The following is a 16,482-nucleotide window of genomic DNA, read 5'->3' as shown; positions in this document are numbered from 1 at the left end:
TACACTTCTCTCATCTACAGCAGTTCCCATTTTTGAAAACCATACATAATTACAAAGGAAAATATTACTGAAAATGCGCTTCATGTGTTTGGATAGATCAGGAGGCACTTACAGTCCTCAAAAAGTCGCAGCATTATTTGTGGCTTGTTGTGTTTTACACATTTCCATGAATCATGGATGTGTTGATGACATAAATGAGGAAATATTAGAGGACTTAAGGAGACGTGATGTTGAACTACGGTGGGATTGGACACCGGGGGAATCTGGTCCGGGAGTAATGCGCGCGCGCGCTCCTGATGGAGCGGGTGGACGGAGATGGAGTTGGGGGATGAGGAAGGGGACCAACAGGAGCAGGTGGTTGCGTTTGAGGCCCACGCTCCATTGCTGCAGCAATCCTCTCCAGACTTGAGGAGATGCGCCCGAAAGTGGCCGCAGAGCAACATCGCCACCCAGCCAAGACGGGCATTTATTACTTGCCGGCATCTCGCATCGGCAGCTCCCGCTAGCGTGCGCCAGGCAAATCCGCCCGTCATAATAGCAATCCGCCATGGAACAAGCGCCCTGCTCATAAAGGGAATGTGAGATGACGCTCTGATTGGTTTATTGCACGTTACGCCCAAACCACACCTAGCTACTTCAGACCAACCTATTTTAGATTTGCGTCGGGCGCAAGAGTCATTTATCCCGCCGGTATAATAGCAACAGCGCCCGAGATCCGCCCACAAAGCTACTTGCGTTTTGCGTTTCATACTTGCGTTTCAGATCGTTAAAATAGGGCCCCAAGGGTTTGCAGCGCTATCAAAAAAAGCAAAGGGTGGCTACTTTGAAGAATCTAAAATATAAGACATGTTTTCAGTTATTTCACACTTTTTTGTTAAGTACATAATTCCATATGTGTTCATTCATAGTTTTGATGCCTTCAGTGAGAATTTACAATGTAAATAGTCATGAAAATAAAGAAACACATTGAATGAGAAGGGGTGTCCAAACTTTTGGCCTGTACTGTACATTTTCAAATGAAACATGTAATATTTAATTAAAGAACACATGTTAACCTTATGATTTACACAGAGAATGTCACTCGTGATATGAATGTTTTTTTTTATCTGTGTGTGTTTCCATTCTGCAACCTTCGCCTGTTGTGTGTTTGTGTGACTGCACAGAGGCCATGCAGCAGTTACAGCTCCAACTGGTTGAATCGGACCGGCGCATCACTAGCTACGTACGGAAGTTCAACAAGATGCAGGCCGACTACCACAACCTGATTGGAATCACTGCTGAGCTGGTCGACACATTGGAGGCCACCGTCAGTGGAAAAATGGTAGGTCAGCTTGACTGTATACAAACACTTCAAATAACAAAAGGCCTTTTTTATACACAAAGCAAAGTTTGTATTACTTATTTAATATGCACACACATGCACATAACTGCCAGATGACACGGCTGTTTAACAGGGACACAAACATGGCAACCCTGCCCTCCCTCTACCCACACACAGTATCTCAAAGCTCAAGGGGCCTGCTGTGTTTTTGCAGATCTCCCCTGAGTACCTGCAGAGTGTGTGTGTCCGCCTGTTCAGCAGCCAGATGAGGCAGAGCATGGTGCAGAGTACCGACTTCACCAGGCCTGGCACTGTGAGTGAGAGCATCTCTCTTCGCCCTTTTTTCTCCTTCACACCTCACTGGTAGAAGCACAACAAAACACAAGGCCTCAAGGCAAGATGTTTTAGGTACAAGCGTGGAAAATGTGACACAGGGGACTGCTCATAGGCAACACAGTCTTACACCTACATAAATACTAGCAGAGGAAAGTGCTCTTAGGGCTTTACCAGACAGATGATAGTCAAGTTGACATTTTGTGTTTGAAAAGGATAAGGATGTTTTAAAAAGGAGGGTTTATCTGCTGTAAAATGTCCCCATGTCCTCTGCATCCTGTACATCGTGCAGCCTACATTAAGCCATGTAGTAATCCTGTAGTTTGAACCCTGGAAATAGGTGACTGGATCCTGTTGTTGACTCAATACACACACACACACACACACACACCTTGAAAGGCTTGTTGAAAAGTAATGCATAAATATGCATTGCACAACTCTGAATGCAGGAAATGAACAGTTGCAAACACCAGTCACAGTGTCTCACACAATGCAAAGTTTATAAACCACTTTGATTATAATGGTTAGAACAACCATATGGTTGATTGCATGCCAAATGAGATGATAGAGTAGAACTATTCAAATGAATATGCAAATAGCTGGTCAAACCTTTCATATCATTGTTACCATTGTTTGATAGCTGTTACAGTGTAACTCTATGACACAGATAATCAAAAAAACAAAACTGTCCACACTAAAAGCTCGACAATCACGCTTACTGTCAGTGGCCTTCATTGTAGTGTTGAACTCTGGTTTGTGAAATCTTGTTTCTTTCTCTTTTTAACTGAACAACTTCTTTCTGTGTGTTTGTGTTTTTGCGTGTGTGATGCTTTTGTTCACAAAGGGATATTACTCTATGAGTCCCTATGATGATGGATATGTAAGTTTTATATGGTTTTGTCTTTACTTCCTGTCATCGCTCAGGTCCCCGCTTCTCATCTTGCTTATGCCTCGCCATGTCTCTTCTTGCTCCTCCTCCTCTCCTTCTCCTTGTGTCTGCCTCCCCTTCCTTTACTATATATATATATATATATATATATATATATATATATATATATATATATATATATATATATACATATATACAGTACAGGCCAAAAGTTTGGACACACCTTCTCATTCAATGTGTTTCTTTATTTTCATGACTATTTACATTGTAGATTCTCACTGAAGGCATCAAAACTATGAATGAACACATATGGAACTATGTACTTAACAAAAAAGTGTGAAATAACTGAAAACATCAAAGTAGCCACCCTTTGCTTTTTTTGATAGCGCTGCAAACCCTTGGTGTTCTCTCACTGAGCTTCATGAGGTAGTCACCTGAAATGGTTTTCACTTCACAGGTGTGTCAGGGTTAATTAGTGGAATTTTTCCCCTTATTAATAAAAAAAATCAAAGGGTGGCTACTTTGAAGAATCTAAAATATAAGACATGTTTTCAGTTATTTCGCACTTTTTTGTTAAGTACATACTTCCATATGTGTTCATTCATAGTTTTGATGCCTTCAGTGAGAACCTACAGTGTAAATAGTCATGAAAATAAAAAGGAAATGCATTGAATGAGAAGGTGTGTCCAAACCTTTGGCCTGTACTGTGTGTGTGTGTGTATATATATATATATATATATATATATATATATATATATATATATATATATATATATACATACACACACACACACACACACACACACACACACACACACACATCTTGGCCTGCCTTTGTACTCAGTCTATATTCCCTGTTATTTTCCTCTGTTTCCTACTAGACTGTCCTAGTTTAAAGGGATTTTTGGCCTTGTTTTGTCAGGCCACTTGTTAAGCCAAACAAGCGTCTCTCTCAGGGCGTACCTCATCTCATTCTCAGAAACCGTAGTCATCGTTCCGCCTCTCAACTCTCCTTATTGGTTGTCTGTCTTCTTTTTTTAAAGGTAAACACTGTCAGTTGCAGTTTTCAGTTTTCTCCCCTAACCATTTGTTGACAGTAAAGTAAAAGCATCTCTTATGTAAACTGCGCATTGTCAGATTATTTATTAGCTGAAATCTGAGAATACACATGGCCTTAAAATCCAAGTTGTAGTTTTTCCTTGCTCCTTTTACAGCATCTTGTTTGACCCCACTATTTGTACATTCAGTATAGGTGTGTGGCTTCCTGTTAATAGACAGCAATGGAGAATAATTGTTATCTGTAATATACTGTACATACAGTACATCTCTTGATCAGGGCCCCTAGGGTACAGACCCCTCAGTGTCAAATGTCTCAGGGAAACATGTCCCCCTTGCCCTTCAGCATTCTTCAAGGCAACAGAAATGTTTATACAGAAAGGAATTTGGGAGGGAATCCAGGTATCAATGTTCTCCCCCACTTCCGTATTACCTGTTGCACACCAAAGTAAAAATGTGGCCAGACCACCTGATACCTTAGACAACACGGATCACTCCCCTGACCTTACACTGCTCCTGCTATAGGCCTGACCACCCAGGCTTCAGATTGGATTTCAGGGCTCAGAATCAGGACTGAAAATCCCCTTTCCCCAGTAAAAACACTAATAATTAGTTATTTCGGCTTTCTTTCACACACCCACACTTTCGCCACAGTGATATATTTACTCTGTTTTGTTGTCTCGATTTCCTTTTCTCTAAAACAATAACAGTACACTGAGGCGTAACAAATGAAGGAATGGCTGTTTCACACTAACCTCACCCTCTCTGGTACTTTTCAATTGCTGAAATATCTTAGCCTACTTGTCACTGACTGCATGGGCGATGTTGCCGAAAAGTACTATACTTGTATGTGCAGGGATTCAGCATGTACCACTAGCATGATGTATGCGCATGTCCAAAAAATGACTTATTTTGACAGTAACTTAGATTGTTTTAGACGGTAAGTAGGGGGACCACATAGTATAGATGATAAAACAGTCGCATGAGTTGTGTTTTCCATGTTCTAAAATAAGAATATGAGACACGAAATTCTAAAAAATGCTCTGCTCCTCTTTGTCTCCTTTTCCCAATTTTGCTCACTCTTTTAGGCCTCCTCCATGCTACGAGCATCCATTGCACCGCAGTAAGTCTTAAATTTGAAGCTGCTAATCTGTACAGTTTGATAAGTGGCATGATAAAAATCATGGCCGGCTTGTCCTTTTTACTAATCTCCAGGAGAGCCAAGGAAGTGCCAATGCTGCCCTCACTGGACTATGAGAAGCTAAAGAAAGACCTGGTTGAAGGCTCAGACAGACTCAGGTCCCTGCTGCTTCAGGCGCTGCGCTGGGTGAGTATTAATTTTCCTATTTACAGTTTATAAGCATTTTACGAAAAGGCTAGTGTTCTATACTGTACAGTGCATGTTGTAAGGGTTGTTGGATGATGTTTTTAAGACAGGCTAACGAAGCGATGCAAGTTAAACAAAGCACATTTCACATGTTTTGCCATCTTTTTTATTCTTAGTTAACCCAGCAAAAGTTTGCTCTCTTAGCATACAGTATATGCTGTTCACACGAAGCCATAACAGCCCAGTGCACCTATTGTGTGCTACTGAGCAACTGCATTGGATCAGTGTGGAGAGAATATAAAAAAAAATGAAGTTTTACTTTAAAACAGCTCATGAGTACAGCAGTTTGTGAGCACCGTTCATATTCACGTTGCATTTCTACTACTTTAAAGCTACATTGGTGGGTCTGTTTCTCACATATTTATTTTTTTTCTTCAGCGACTGACCCGCTCACTCCCTGGTGAACAAAGAGACACAGTGCTTCAGGCCTTTATCAGTAACGATCTGCTGGAGCGTTACAGCACAAAACAGGTGGGATACTACAGGTTTTAATGTAATAGCATTGTGGATGTGAACTGAACTGAAATGACCGTGATTTGTTTTACCCAAACTATATTTCCTGTAACCATCAGAGCCAAAAATATAAAATACCTTTTTTTCTATTGGCCTCACTGCCTTATTAATCCCCAGGTTCTAATTTCAGGCAGGCCTGAGCTGGTGATTTGGAACCTTTGCTGTGTGCTCGTGCCATTGACTTTAGACGTATAGACTGCAGACAAACTGGACATAGCATTTCCGTTGTCAATCATATGCTTCTGGGATATGTGTTGTTTTTTATTTATTTTTTAAACAATACTTTATTAAGTTTTTCACATATAGAAAACATTCAAATAACAATGACCACAGCAATAAAAAATAATGTACAGTATAACTGTACTTATACAACAAAACAAAAGATAGAAAACAAATTAAATAATTGTACAAATAAAACAATAAGTAAATAAAAACAAATAAATAACTGAAAAAGCAGCAGTAGTGATATGTGTTTTTATAAACAATATAGATAATTCCCTTTTAACTTTTGCAATGCCTGTAGATGGCAACAACAAGCTCTTTCAATTAATTCGCAAAAATCAATGACATCGGTTTTCCACCATTTTAGATTATCTTGGGTACTGTCAATGTCTCTGCCATTGGCACATTCTTCAATCATGATGAACCCAGGATGGATAGGACACATTGATAGGACATGTATGCTATACTTAAGTCATAGAGTAACTCTTCATTATCCTCTTGAGAATTAATTTAAATTTGACACCTGATTTTCCAAAATATTATCTATATATGTAATACTATTAGTGTATATAATTATAATAGCATATAATATGTATGTAATTTAAATTATTTTAATTTAATTTTGATCTCACTGGAAACTTCTTCCCAGCCTCAGTGTAGGAGCCACATATTGTATGTTGTTTATGGTCTCATTTATATTATTTGATTATTATATTGTACACTTACTGTATATTCTAGTGGGTGGGCGTTTTCATCGCGGTTTGAACAGAAGTGATAATATATTTGTTTGCTTCACCTGTTCACCTGTTTTTTTTGGGCTTTGACAGAGAGGGGGGGAGCCTGGGAGCAAACACTCTCTGTTGACCGCCGCGCTAATGCACTTATTTCGACTCCCAAAGTAACTTTACATTAGGTGTTAATTTACACATTACATGTGGAGGAATAAATCATTGCAGTACAATCTCGAGCGCATCCCAGTGTGTTTATGCATCTCTCAGTGTTTAGTCCCTCGCCGCAGCACTTTGTTGGACTGCTTACAGCCGCAACATTCAGATTAAGTATTATTCTCTTTTTATTTAACAAAAGGCCAGAGCAGGAAACACTGATTATATTCAAAATGTCACCCTTTGAATGCTTTCTGTTTTTTTCACATTCCCTTCACCTAGTCTTTAGTTGTAGGGCGTCATCCTAAATACAATCCCTTTACAGAACAGTAAGTAATCCTCACCTCACAACTGAGCTCTTTGTTAATGTTGTTACCACAGAGCTCCAAGCCGCCCCTACTAAAGGCCATTTATTGTAAGAGCCACAATAAGAAGAGTGTCAATTTCTAGTAATCATATAACAAACATAACATAAATATCCTGTGTTTGACAATAGCCACAAAATGGTAATTTGGCCCTAACTCAAGGAACAGAAGGAAGTTTTCTCAAGACTCTGGTCAACAGCAGTTCTAGCAAAACCGATATCGTGCCCCATTCGAGTTGATTGAGCCAGTTTCATAACGGCCCATAAAGCTGTATGGATTAACTCATCTTTGTCTCCATGCCAACTTCACTTTAAGGAATTCACACACAAAAAAATCGTACTGACAAAATAACATCACGCTGCCTCCTGTGGTTGCACAGCTTTGCAGAGTGCTAAACAAAAAAGTCATGATTGTGTGTAAATTGTGCCTAATTTCAAGATCACCATCTGGGATATGTCTGACACAGAGTAGGCTACTTTGCATGACAAGATTAACTTTAGCTATCCTATCAAACTTTCTGAAATTAGACTGGGAAGTTTCCACACAGCATAAGGTGATCTGATGCCAACCATGTGAACTACATGAAGTAAAATCTAAATGTAGCATGCTTCATTCAAAGTTTCATCGATGCATTTTTATTTCTGTATAAAGTGACAAACTGCTTGCAATGGCCCAATGAGGGTAATGCTGGATGTTCATAAAATCCTAAAGCAATGCAGTGGAAAGACATTGTCTATATATAAAAAGCATTGGCTACTTTGCTGCACAGCTACAATATAGGTTTCTGACCTGTTTTACGTATACAGTATAATTCCAGCTCTGCATCAGTTTTGATCATTTACTACTGAAAACAATATATAATTCTAAACTTCCCCTACTTTTTGTGTTTTCATAGAAAACGGTGCTTCATTTAATGAGATCGAAGAACGAAATTACTCGCCAATACATGGCTCGTCTCATTAATGCGTTCGCTTCCCTTGCAGAGGGTAAGTGCTCAAGCATCATTATTTCTTTGAAAGATGAGTCATTGTCTGACTGAATGCATTTGGAGACATATAAGATTTACGAAAGACCTCAATGGCTTTTACCATAACTTTCCATTCAGCTTTGAAACCACTAACGATCCTCTGCAGCAGCATGCCAGCAACTTTGGAGGACATTTTGTAAACAGATGATGCTGGAAAGACACATAATTTAGGCTGACACAAATTACTTTCTATTATGTAGTAAGTGGTTGGGTTAACATTCATTCTTATGAACAAGGAAACGTTTAAGTGTTATTTATTTGTCAGAATGACTCTTTGTTCGTCTGAAATATTTTTTAGTGAGAATTACATTGCCAGTAAGGCCTTTTTAAGAAACCTATTTTTTGCCTTTTGATTCTAATTTCATGTTGTGTTAATGCTTACAGGTCGGGTTTACCTCTCCCAAATCCCAATTCTTCTGAAACTTCTGACAGAGGTGCTCAGGACTGAGGAAAAAGACTCTCTGACTGGAGAGAATGTGCTAGTGGCCCTGCAGAAACTCAGCCTCAGGTACTTTTTTTAAACAAGCAAAGTGTTTTTATACACCCTTGTTTTTTTTTAAAGTAAATTGTAAACTAAATGGCATGTTTATTAACCAGATTATATACCAGTTTGTGTATTAAACAACCAGAATTCATCACCTAATTATCAAAAATTGGGAAAGTTGTTTTTTTCTTGGACATCAACCAGAATTCCTTTCCTGTTGAGGAACACAAATATTTATGTTCAATTTGCTTTTAATTCATAATTTATGATGTCTTGGTAGAAGGAGCCAGCAGACAGCCATGATAGCAGACAATCTGATTGGCTGGCTGGTGGATGAGCTGCAGGACTCCGACTGCCTGAGTGACTACACCCTGGAGTACTCTGCTGCTCTGCTCATGAACCTCTGTCTGCGAACAAAAGGTAAAGGCGAGGCACAGGTAGATACAGAACAGAGACACAGCTGAATAATTGTAGAATACCCAGCCCTTTTGAGTTTTGGCTGGATATTTTCCTCACAGGACACTTTGCTTGTACATTTAAATAGATCAAAAATACTATATACTGTATTATATCAGACAGAACCATTTAAAAGCATTTTTCAAAATCTATGTATAATACCATGCTTTATTCCCCAAATGTTTTCAATATACAGTATACCACTCTGTATATCTAGCTTGCCCTGCTATACTACTATATACCAAGTGAAACCAAAAAAGGAAAGGCTTATCTTATATAAGATAATGACTATGTCAGTGTCAATCAACTGTATCTCTTTTAAAGCCACATACATTCTCTGTCTAACATTGTTCCTGTTGGGTGATTTTATTATGGGCAGAGTAAGGGCCATTATTTTTCGGGTTTGCATTTAATACAACATTTTAGCTTTTACAGCTTCTTCTATACACACTGCTTATCAGTGCACTCTCCTTCTTTCTTATTTCCTCTTACATCATATCTAGAGTGTATCTTTGTTCATGTCACTTCCTTTTAAAGCACATACACCATCAACAAAGATACTCTCCCTATTTCTCAGTACTTCGTTCATTTTTGTCTCAGTTGCCCGGGGCCTGCTTTTTATAGACTGCCACAGTAAAATATTGCACTGCATTTGATTTATTAGTGGTTTTGTTATCTTTCACGCAAAAAGATAAAAGGCAATGGCAATTTAGAAAAGAAATGATTGGGTTGGAGGGAATCATCAATTATTAATCTGAGTGCAAGGTCTTCCTATCTTAAAACTGACATTTTAGAATTGATTATTTTTGGGTTGTTAAATAGATTTTGTGTGTGTGTGTCTGTGTGTGTCTGTGTGTGTGTGTGTGTGTGTGTGTGTGTGTGTGTGTGTGTGTGTGTGTGTGTTTGTGTGTGTGTGTGTGTGGGGAATGGCTGTATTTGGACAGGAAAAAGGAAGTGTGCCGAGACCGCCAAGCATGTGCTAAAGGTTCTCACCGACCTGCTTGGACATGAGAACCATGAGGTGATGCACACACATCCGTGAACACTGATGTTAAAGATCCCATGGCATGGAAATTTCACTTTATGAGTTTTTTTAACATTAATATGAGTTCCCCCAGCCTGCCTATGGTCCCCCAGTGGCTAGAAATGGCGATAGGTGTAACATAGATAGGTGAGCCTTGGGTATCCTGCTCTGCCTTTGAGAAAATGAAAGCTCAGATGAGCCGATCTGGAATCTTGCTCCTTATGACGTCATAAATAAATTGAATTGAATAAGGGGAAAGGTTACCTCCCCTTTCTCTGTTTTGCCCACCCAGAGAATGTGGCCCGCCCATAAGAAAGAGAGAGATCATGGCTTGCATGGCAGTTGGTCAAGGCCAAAAACCCCCCATCCACCTTGCCCCCCTCTCCTCCTCAATAGCATTTAAAGCTACAGACACAGAAATGGCACATACTAAGGAAAGCTCCTTGTGGGACTGGCTCTAGTGGCTGTAATTCTGCACCAAGGCTAAATTTCAGGAAAGAGACTTCAGATACAGTATTAGGGGACCACTGAGGCCTATATAAAAGCATACAGCAGCATGTCATAGGACCTTTTAAATGCACAATGCATGTAATGCGCACAGAAAGTCAGCAACTTTGGAGGGCCATTAACTCAGTCTGTTGTCTCCCTACTGCTAGGATTTGTATCTAATTTGCATTTATGACATACTGTACGCCTATAAAAAAATATACTGTATTTGGATCCCCTGCATAAGCATTCTTTCCTCTTTGTATCCATGTTTCCTTGCTGCTGCATGTTCATACAAACTGTGTGTGTGTGTGTGTGTGTGTGTGTGTGTGTGTGTGTGTGTGTGTGTGTGTGTGTGTGTGTGTGTGTGTGTGTGTGTGTGTGTGTGTGTGGTGTGTTTGCTCTCTCAGATTCGACCATATGTGAATGGAGCCCTGTACAGTATCCTGTGTATTCCCTCTGTGAGACAGGAAGCCAAAGAGATGGTGAGATAGCAGAAATGTCTTCACCTGCTTGGAGGAAACAGACCCAGTTTGTGTTTTAGCTCTGCATTTGTCTCTTTATGTCACCACGCAACCAGTGTTTGGATGGGAAACAACAGGTGTTCACAGTCATATGACACAGTCACTGTACCCAGATACTGGTGAACTGTTGGGTTGTATCTGTGGATATGGCTGTGTCCATCCTGTCCAACAAAGATCATGTTCAAGCAGATCTCTCACACATCAATGATCATTATTATTAACACAAATAAAATATGTTATAATCAACTTAAAGTAAGCACTTTTGAACCCCAGCCAATTGTTATTACAGGGTATACTTCCTTTGAATACTCAGTCACTGATTTTTATTCTGAAGCTAACTAGAAAAATAGCCCTTGCATTTGTCTATCAGCTGTAAAGTTTTGTGTGACTTGTGTTTCCCTCACATCTGTGCAGAGTGTAGAGGAGATTCTCCGTTGCTACAGCAAAGAGGAGAACCCAGACCTCAACAGACAGATTGAGTTCATCATAAAACAGCTAAACTCAGGTTAGTGAAGTCAAATTTACTGTTACACTGGATGTATTCTACTCTATGTAATTTACTGACTGTTTATGTACATTTAAAGATAAATTACTGTACCAGATGAAAGTGACATTGTGCTAATTTAGGGTTTTGGGCAGTTGGTGTTAGTGGTGTTAGGTGACAGTAGTCCTGTACTAGTCAGACATGGCAGAGAATTGAACAACTTCATGTAAATGTAAAGAATGGTGGTTTTTTAAAGTGTTTTATAATGTGTTGGAAAATCATCTAACTTGTTTAATCCTTATGATCTGGCTGTGTTTCACCCAGCTGATGAAGAGGGGCCAGAGTCAGACGATGAAGAAGAAGAGGATGACAATGATGTAAGTCCTCCCCTCAACCCATTAGGCATTGATATGGTATTGCTTTACACCATGTAGTCACAACCATAGGGATATATTATCAATATATTTTATATCAGATCAAAAGAACAAAAATGAGGAATGGATGATAAACGAGGGTGAGAGGAAGCACGCCCAGAAATGAACACCTCATATTTAACACACTTCCAAAACCTGTAAATGGCAATCTCAGCATGTAGGGCTGGGCATCGTTCAAAATATTTCGATCCGGTGCCAATTTCGATACCTCAGTTTCGATGCCGGTTCCTTAATGATTCTTAGGATGTTTTAAAATCCATTTCAACATCAACAAAAATACATTAAACACAAAACTTTTATTTTCCACCTTAATTGTCAATCAAAACAGTTATCAAAATTAAAATATTCTGTTAACACTGCTCACTCAGAGTAACATTAATAACACTGGTTGTGCTTTTGGATAGGAGTGCGCCAGTCAGATACTCAGGATTGGTATCAGTCCAAACTTTAAAAATTAACAAAAAAAGAGAAACCTGAACATATTATAAATAATAAATAAATAAACAAATGACATTGTGTACAGGCTAATATTGAACTAAATAAAATGCAAAGGAATGTAAAGAACAAAGACTTTTTAGTGAAAACTGCATAATGTCACAAACCTTGGTCACTGCCCTGTTGTCAACGTTGAACTAATGAAGAACTAACTTAAGTGCAAAGGAATGTAATTGAATTGCCTTGTTGCAGAAAGGTGCTGTAGAAGTAAAGTTGCCTTTCCTTACAACCTCAGCCTGTCAGTCAGTCATCAGGGCAAGAGACCACTGTTGTGCCTGCTTGTCTCACAGGAAGTGTAAAACAACAGCACCGCCACCGCTTTCACCTCGGCATTAATATCATATCGCAGCAAACGCTGTCAGCGTGAAGTTTTGGAAAACTTTAACCACACTTGAAACCACTTTATCAGCATTGCCGAAAGATAAATAATTTTTCAATACTCATAGGATCCGGGTATTTTTTCAGTGCCATAAAAGTATCGACGTTCAGTGCCCAGCCCTATCTGCATGACACAGCTATTGGGTGTCTCCCACCTGTGTGTTTGTGCATGTGTGTATGGGGGAGGTCATGGTCTTGGCAGATTAGATTATGTGAGAAAGTGGGAATGGCTGCAGTCGTGTGTGTGTGTGTGTGTGTGTGTGTGTGTGTGTGTGTGTGTGTGTGTGTGTGTGTGTGTGTGTGTGTGTGTGTGTGTGTGTGTGTGTGTGTGTGTGTGTGTGTGTGTGTGTGTGTGTGTGTGTGTGTGTGTGTGTGTGTGTGTGTGTGTGGGGAATGGCTGTATTTGGACAGGAAAAAGGAAGTGTGCCGAGACCGCCAAGCATGTGCTAAAGGTTCTCACCGACCTGCTTGGACATGAGAACCATGAGGTGATGCACACACATCCGTGTGTGTGTGTGTGTGTGTGTTCCCCTAGTTGTCGCAAATACCTTCAGGGCGAGTGCCTTTATTCCATTGCCTCTGATCTCAGATATGGTGGGTTTTTTTTTAGCTGCTATCCATTTACCATTGCTATAAGGGTGAACTGATATATGTTCCCCACTTGTGTAAGGGAGTCCAACAAGTGTAGACTACACTGGTCTCTTATTGGCACCGTTTGACTTGGTGCCAAACATTGTAGTAGTGTTTGTCCTAGTTTGTAGACTCACATCAATGGTATTGCGAAATAGTTCATTCTAAAAAGTAAATTAGGCACCACCAAACTAACCATAGTCACAAGGCTGACATCATGATGTCAGCTGTGTTGATTTCATTACATACTGACTGTTAAGAAAAATCTGAATTACTGACACTGCATACTGTCATTGTCTTGTGACAGGAAGATTTAATGGAAACAGACCTAGATATAGAGGAAGTTCTCCAACCACAGCCCAGGGAACTGTCTGGGGAGAGTCTGCTTACCACTGAGTACCTGGGGGTAAGAGCAAGACACAGACACTCACTACACTCCTCGCTATGCTCAAGTGAAATAAACATGTTGTTATTTGCTTAACACACAAACCGCTCACAAGAAGGCTGCAATAAGCAATTGTTAGGTGTTGGTGCGTGTGTGTGTGTGTGTACTACACAGTTCCAGCTAGTTCAGAATGCAGCAGCTTGTTGAAACACTACCTAGAATAGGGGGAACTATTAAAGGGGCGCTATGCAGTTTTGGCCAAAAGTTGCAAGTGTGGTTTTTCTGCTCACAGGCGCTAGGGGGAAGTGAGATGACCACTATCCAACTCGAAAAAAGTCATGTAACTATTCCAATGACTCCGAAGATGTTCAGTTAAGGTAAAAAAAAACAAAAACTGCATAGTTTCCCTTTAATGTGTCCATGTGTCACGCGACAGAGACAATAAACCTTGTTGCAAGAGTTTACATCATTGTGCTACTTAATGTTAGATGGCTAGAGGAAGGACACAAGCCGGTCTTCACATTGAAGGAAGCTGTTCCAATAATTAGTGACTAAAAACTTAATACAAGCACAGATGGCAACTCCCCTAATCTGGAGGTTTATGATTGTTGTCATCATCATGCTGCACTTGAATTGCTTGGAATGCTTACACTGAATTAGTAACTGACCCTCTGACCCCTCATAGAACTTCTGATTGACTTTAATTTTTAACTTGAGCCCTCCACAGGTGAAACAGACATGGGCTACATCAATCAGTCATCCAACCTAATGGCTCTCACTATCCATGTGACAAACCAGTTACTCTGTTTTGGATAGTTACTGTAATTACTCATCGCATACTAACACCATATCACCAGTTTCACGATGATCTCTAGATTGGTCATGTACGCGGGGCACTGGACATGGGACAAGCTCTGGCAGACAGCACGTGTTGGACACACGTAGAGAGCTTGGACTGTGGACACGTTCCGACTGGGCTTTATTTGTTGCATAACATCATCGCTACAATCTGTTTCTCTGCTGTTTAGGAATGGCAAGTTCCCAATTTAACACAGATATATACCATTTATTGGTGTGTGTGTGTGTGTGTGTGTGTGTGTGTGTGTGTGTGTGTGTGTGTGTGTGTGTGTGTGTGTGTGTGTGTGTGTGCGCAGATTATGACCAACATGGCAAAAGTGAAAAGGAAGTCGAACCCTCTGCCGCAACCAAGTGTTGATGAACCCCTACAACGGCCGGTCACCCCAAGTTCTCATCGTAACGTGGTGTAAGTTAAATACACACACAGACAGTTTAAATTGCAGTTCACTCTTAAGCAGTCATGCTAATTTATGGTGTCTGTGAGTGTCAGGTAACAGAAAGTGTGCATGATACTGTAGGGTTAGGGTATTTTAGGCTCAATGGTACTTTAGTTGTACATTGTACAGTAGACTAGATAAATTAAAATGATGTCTGGCCTCTATTTATTCATATGATGTCTGGCCTCTATCTTAAAGTGGATCATTTTACAAAGCTCGTAGTCTAACCTGTAGGTCATTTTGACAATTATTGTGCTGCCACAATAATGATAAGGAAGTTCCTACATCTATAAAAAAAACTACTGTAGTAGGTCAAAACAAGAATGGGTTCAAATACATTTTGCCACTAATCATCGCAAAGCCTGTAAGGGAATGAGTCAGCAGAATGAGATTGGACCTGGAGACAATATGTACTGAAAGGCAGATGATTGTCATTAAAAACTATAAGCCAGATAGCAGCGATTAAAGAAAGAGAGTTATTTTAGAGTAATGGATATGACAGCTATGAGGGAGAGTAATTGATACACAGGAAGGATTCACAACTTACTAACTGGAACCAATGGTAATGCTAATCTTTATTTATGTAGCACGTTTGAATATAAAGTTAGAGTGTTGTACAACCTTAAAGAAGTAGCCCTTTTGAAGGTAAGAAAAAGACCTTAAGATAAAGGTTTTATGAACATCTTGATGCAAGTTCTTACAAAACCTGAGCTGTATTGTTTGTGTCATGTATAGGGATTACCGATCCGGCAGTCAGGGGGATGAACGTAGCCGGGACAGGGAATACCCTCTGAGCAGACAGAAGAGCGACGAAGGAAGCCTGCCTCCTTCTCGATACAACTCCCGACCTCCAACACGCTCTGGCAGTCGCCCCAGCACTGCTGACTCCCTACGTCACAGTATCGGTGGGTGGATGTCATTTACCAATAAAAAAATACATTTGATAGCACATAGCAGTAGAATTAAAAAAAAAATTCAATATTACATCTTTGACCATGTCAGAATGCTGCGTCTGTTCATCAGATGTATGCAGTCAGATTACTCATACTTAATACACTTTGTGCATACCGAAAATCAGCTGCATATTTGTGGGACAATTTAATTTCCCTTCCACCAGCTGCTCTTTATTTGGTTTATGTGGATTTATTTGATGTGATGCCCAGCATCCACTGGGCAACGAAGCTCCTGTGACTTCCTCAGAAAGCATAAGGGATAAAGACTCAGCAAAACGGGCACCAAATGGCTAAACCAAATGACCTATTTTGACTTTCCACAAAACATCAGCGTGGCATCAGGTTGTGCTCATGTGTTCCATGGTGACCATCATGTGTAACAGTACTGTTGCATTGTTTTGTTTAAGTTTTGAGTTTAAATTTGAAAGGCAGATAGGTTGATATAATTCAAAAAGTA

At 39.9% G+C, this 16,482-nt stretch overlaps 1 protein-coding gene across 2 annotated transcripts in view; it reads left to right on the top strand.

The window, feature by feature from the left end:
• LOC120565809 (lisH domain-containing protein ARMC9) overlaps positions 1-16,482 on the top strand; it is a 28,874-nt gene that overhangs the window by 4,387 nt on the left and 8,005 nt on the right. The window contains exons 8-23 of one of the 2 annotated variants that reach the window (XM_039811843.1): positions 1,164-1,321; positions 1,536-1,634; positions 2,499-2,534; positions 4,688-4,722; positions 4,815-4,926; positions 5,365-5,457; positions 7,866-7,956; positions 8,382-8,505; positions 8,762-8,901; positions 9,882-9,958; positions 10,858-10,932; positions 11,386-11,476; positions 11,780-11,832; positions 13,700-13,798; positions 14,932-15,041; positions 15,808-15,977. In XM_039811843.1, coding sequence (XP_039667777.1) covers positions 1,164-1,321; positions 1,536-1,634; positions 2,499-2,534; positions 4,688-4,722; positions 4,815-4,926; positions 5,365-5,457; positions 7,866-7,956; positions 8,382-8,505; positions 8,762-8,901; positions 9,882-9,958; positions 10,858-10,932; positions 11,386-11,476; positions 11,780-11,832; positions 13,700-13,798; positions 14,932-15,041; positions 15,808-15,977 — 1,563 coding nt within the window. The remainder of the gene's footprint in view (positions 1-1,163; positions 1,322-1,535; positions 1,635-2,498; positions 2,535-4,687; positions 4,723-4,814; positions 4,927-5,364; positions 5,458-7,865; positions 7,957-8,381; positions 8,506-8,761; positions 8,902-9,881; positions 9,959-10,857; positions 10,933-11,385; positions 11,477-11,779; positions 11,833-13,699; positions 13,799-14,931; positions 15,042-15,807; positions 15,978-16,482) is intronic. The other variant, XM_039811844.1, reaches the window with a different exon arrangement.

This window comes from Perca fluviatilis, chromosome 9, assembly GCF_010015445.1.
Source record: "Perca fluviatilis chromosome 9, GENO_Pfluv_1.0, whole genome shotgun sequence".
NCBI lineage: Eukaryota > Metazoa > Chordata > Actinopteri > Perciformes > Percidae > Perca > Perca fluviatilis.
The sequence above is the reverse complement of the archived record's forward strand: the minus strand, read 5'-3'. Positions and strand labels throughout refer to the sequence as shown.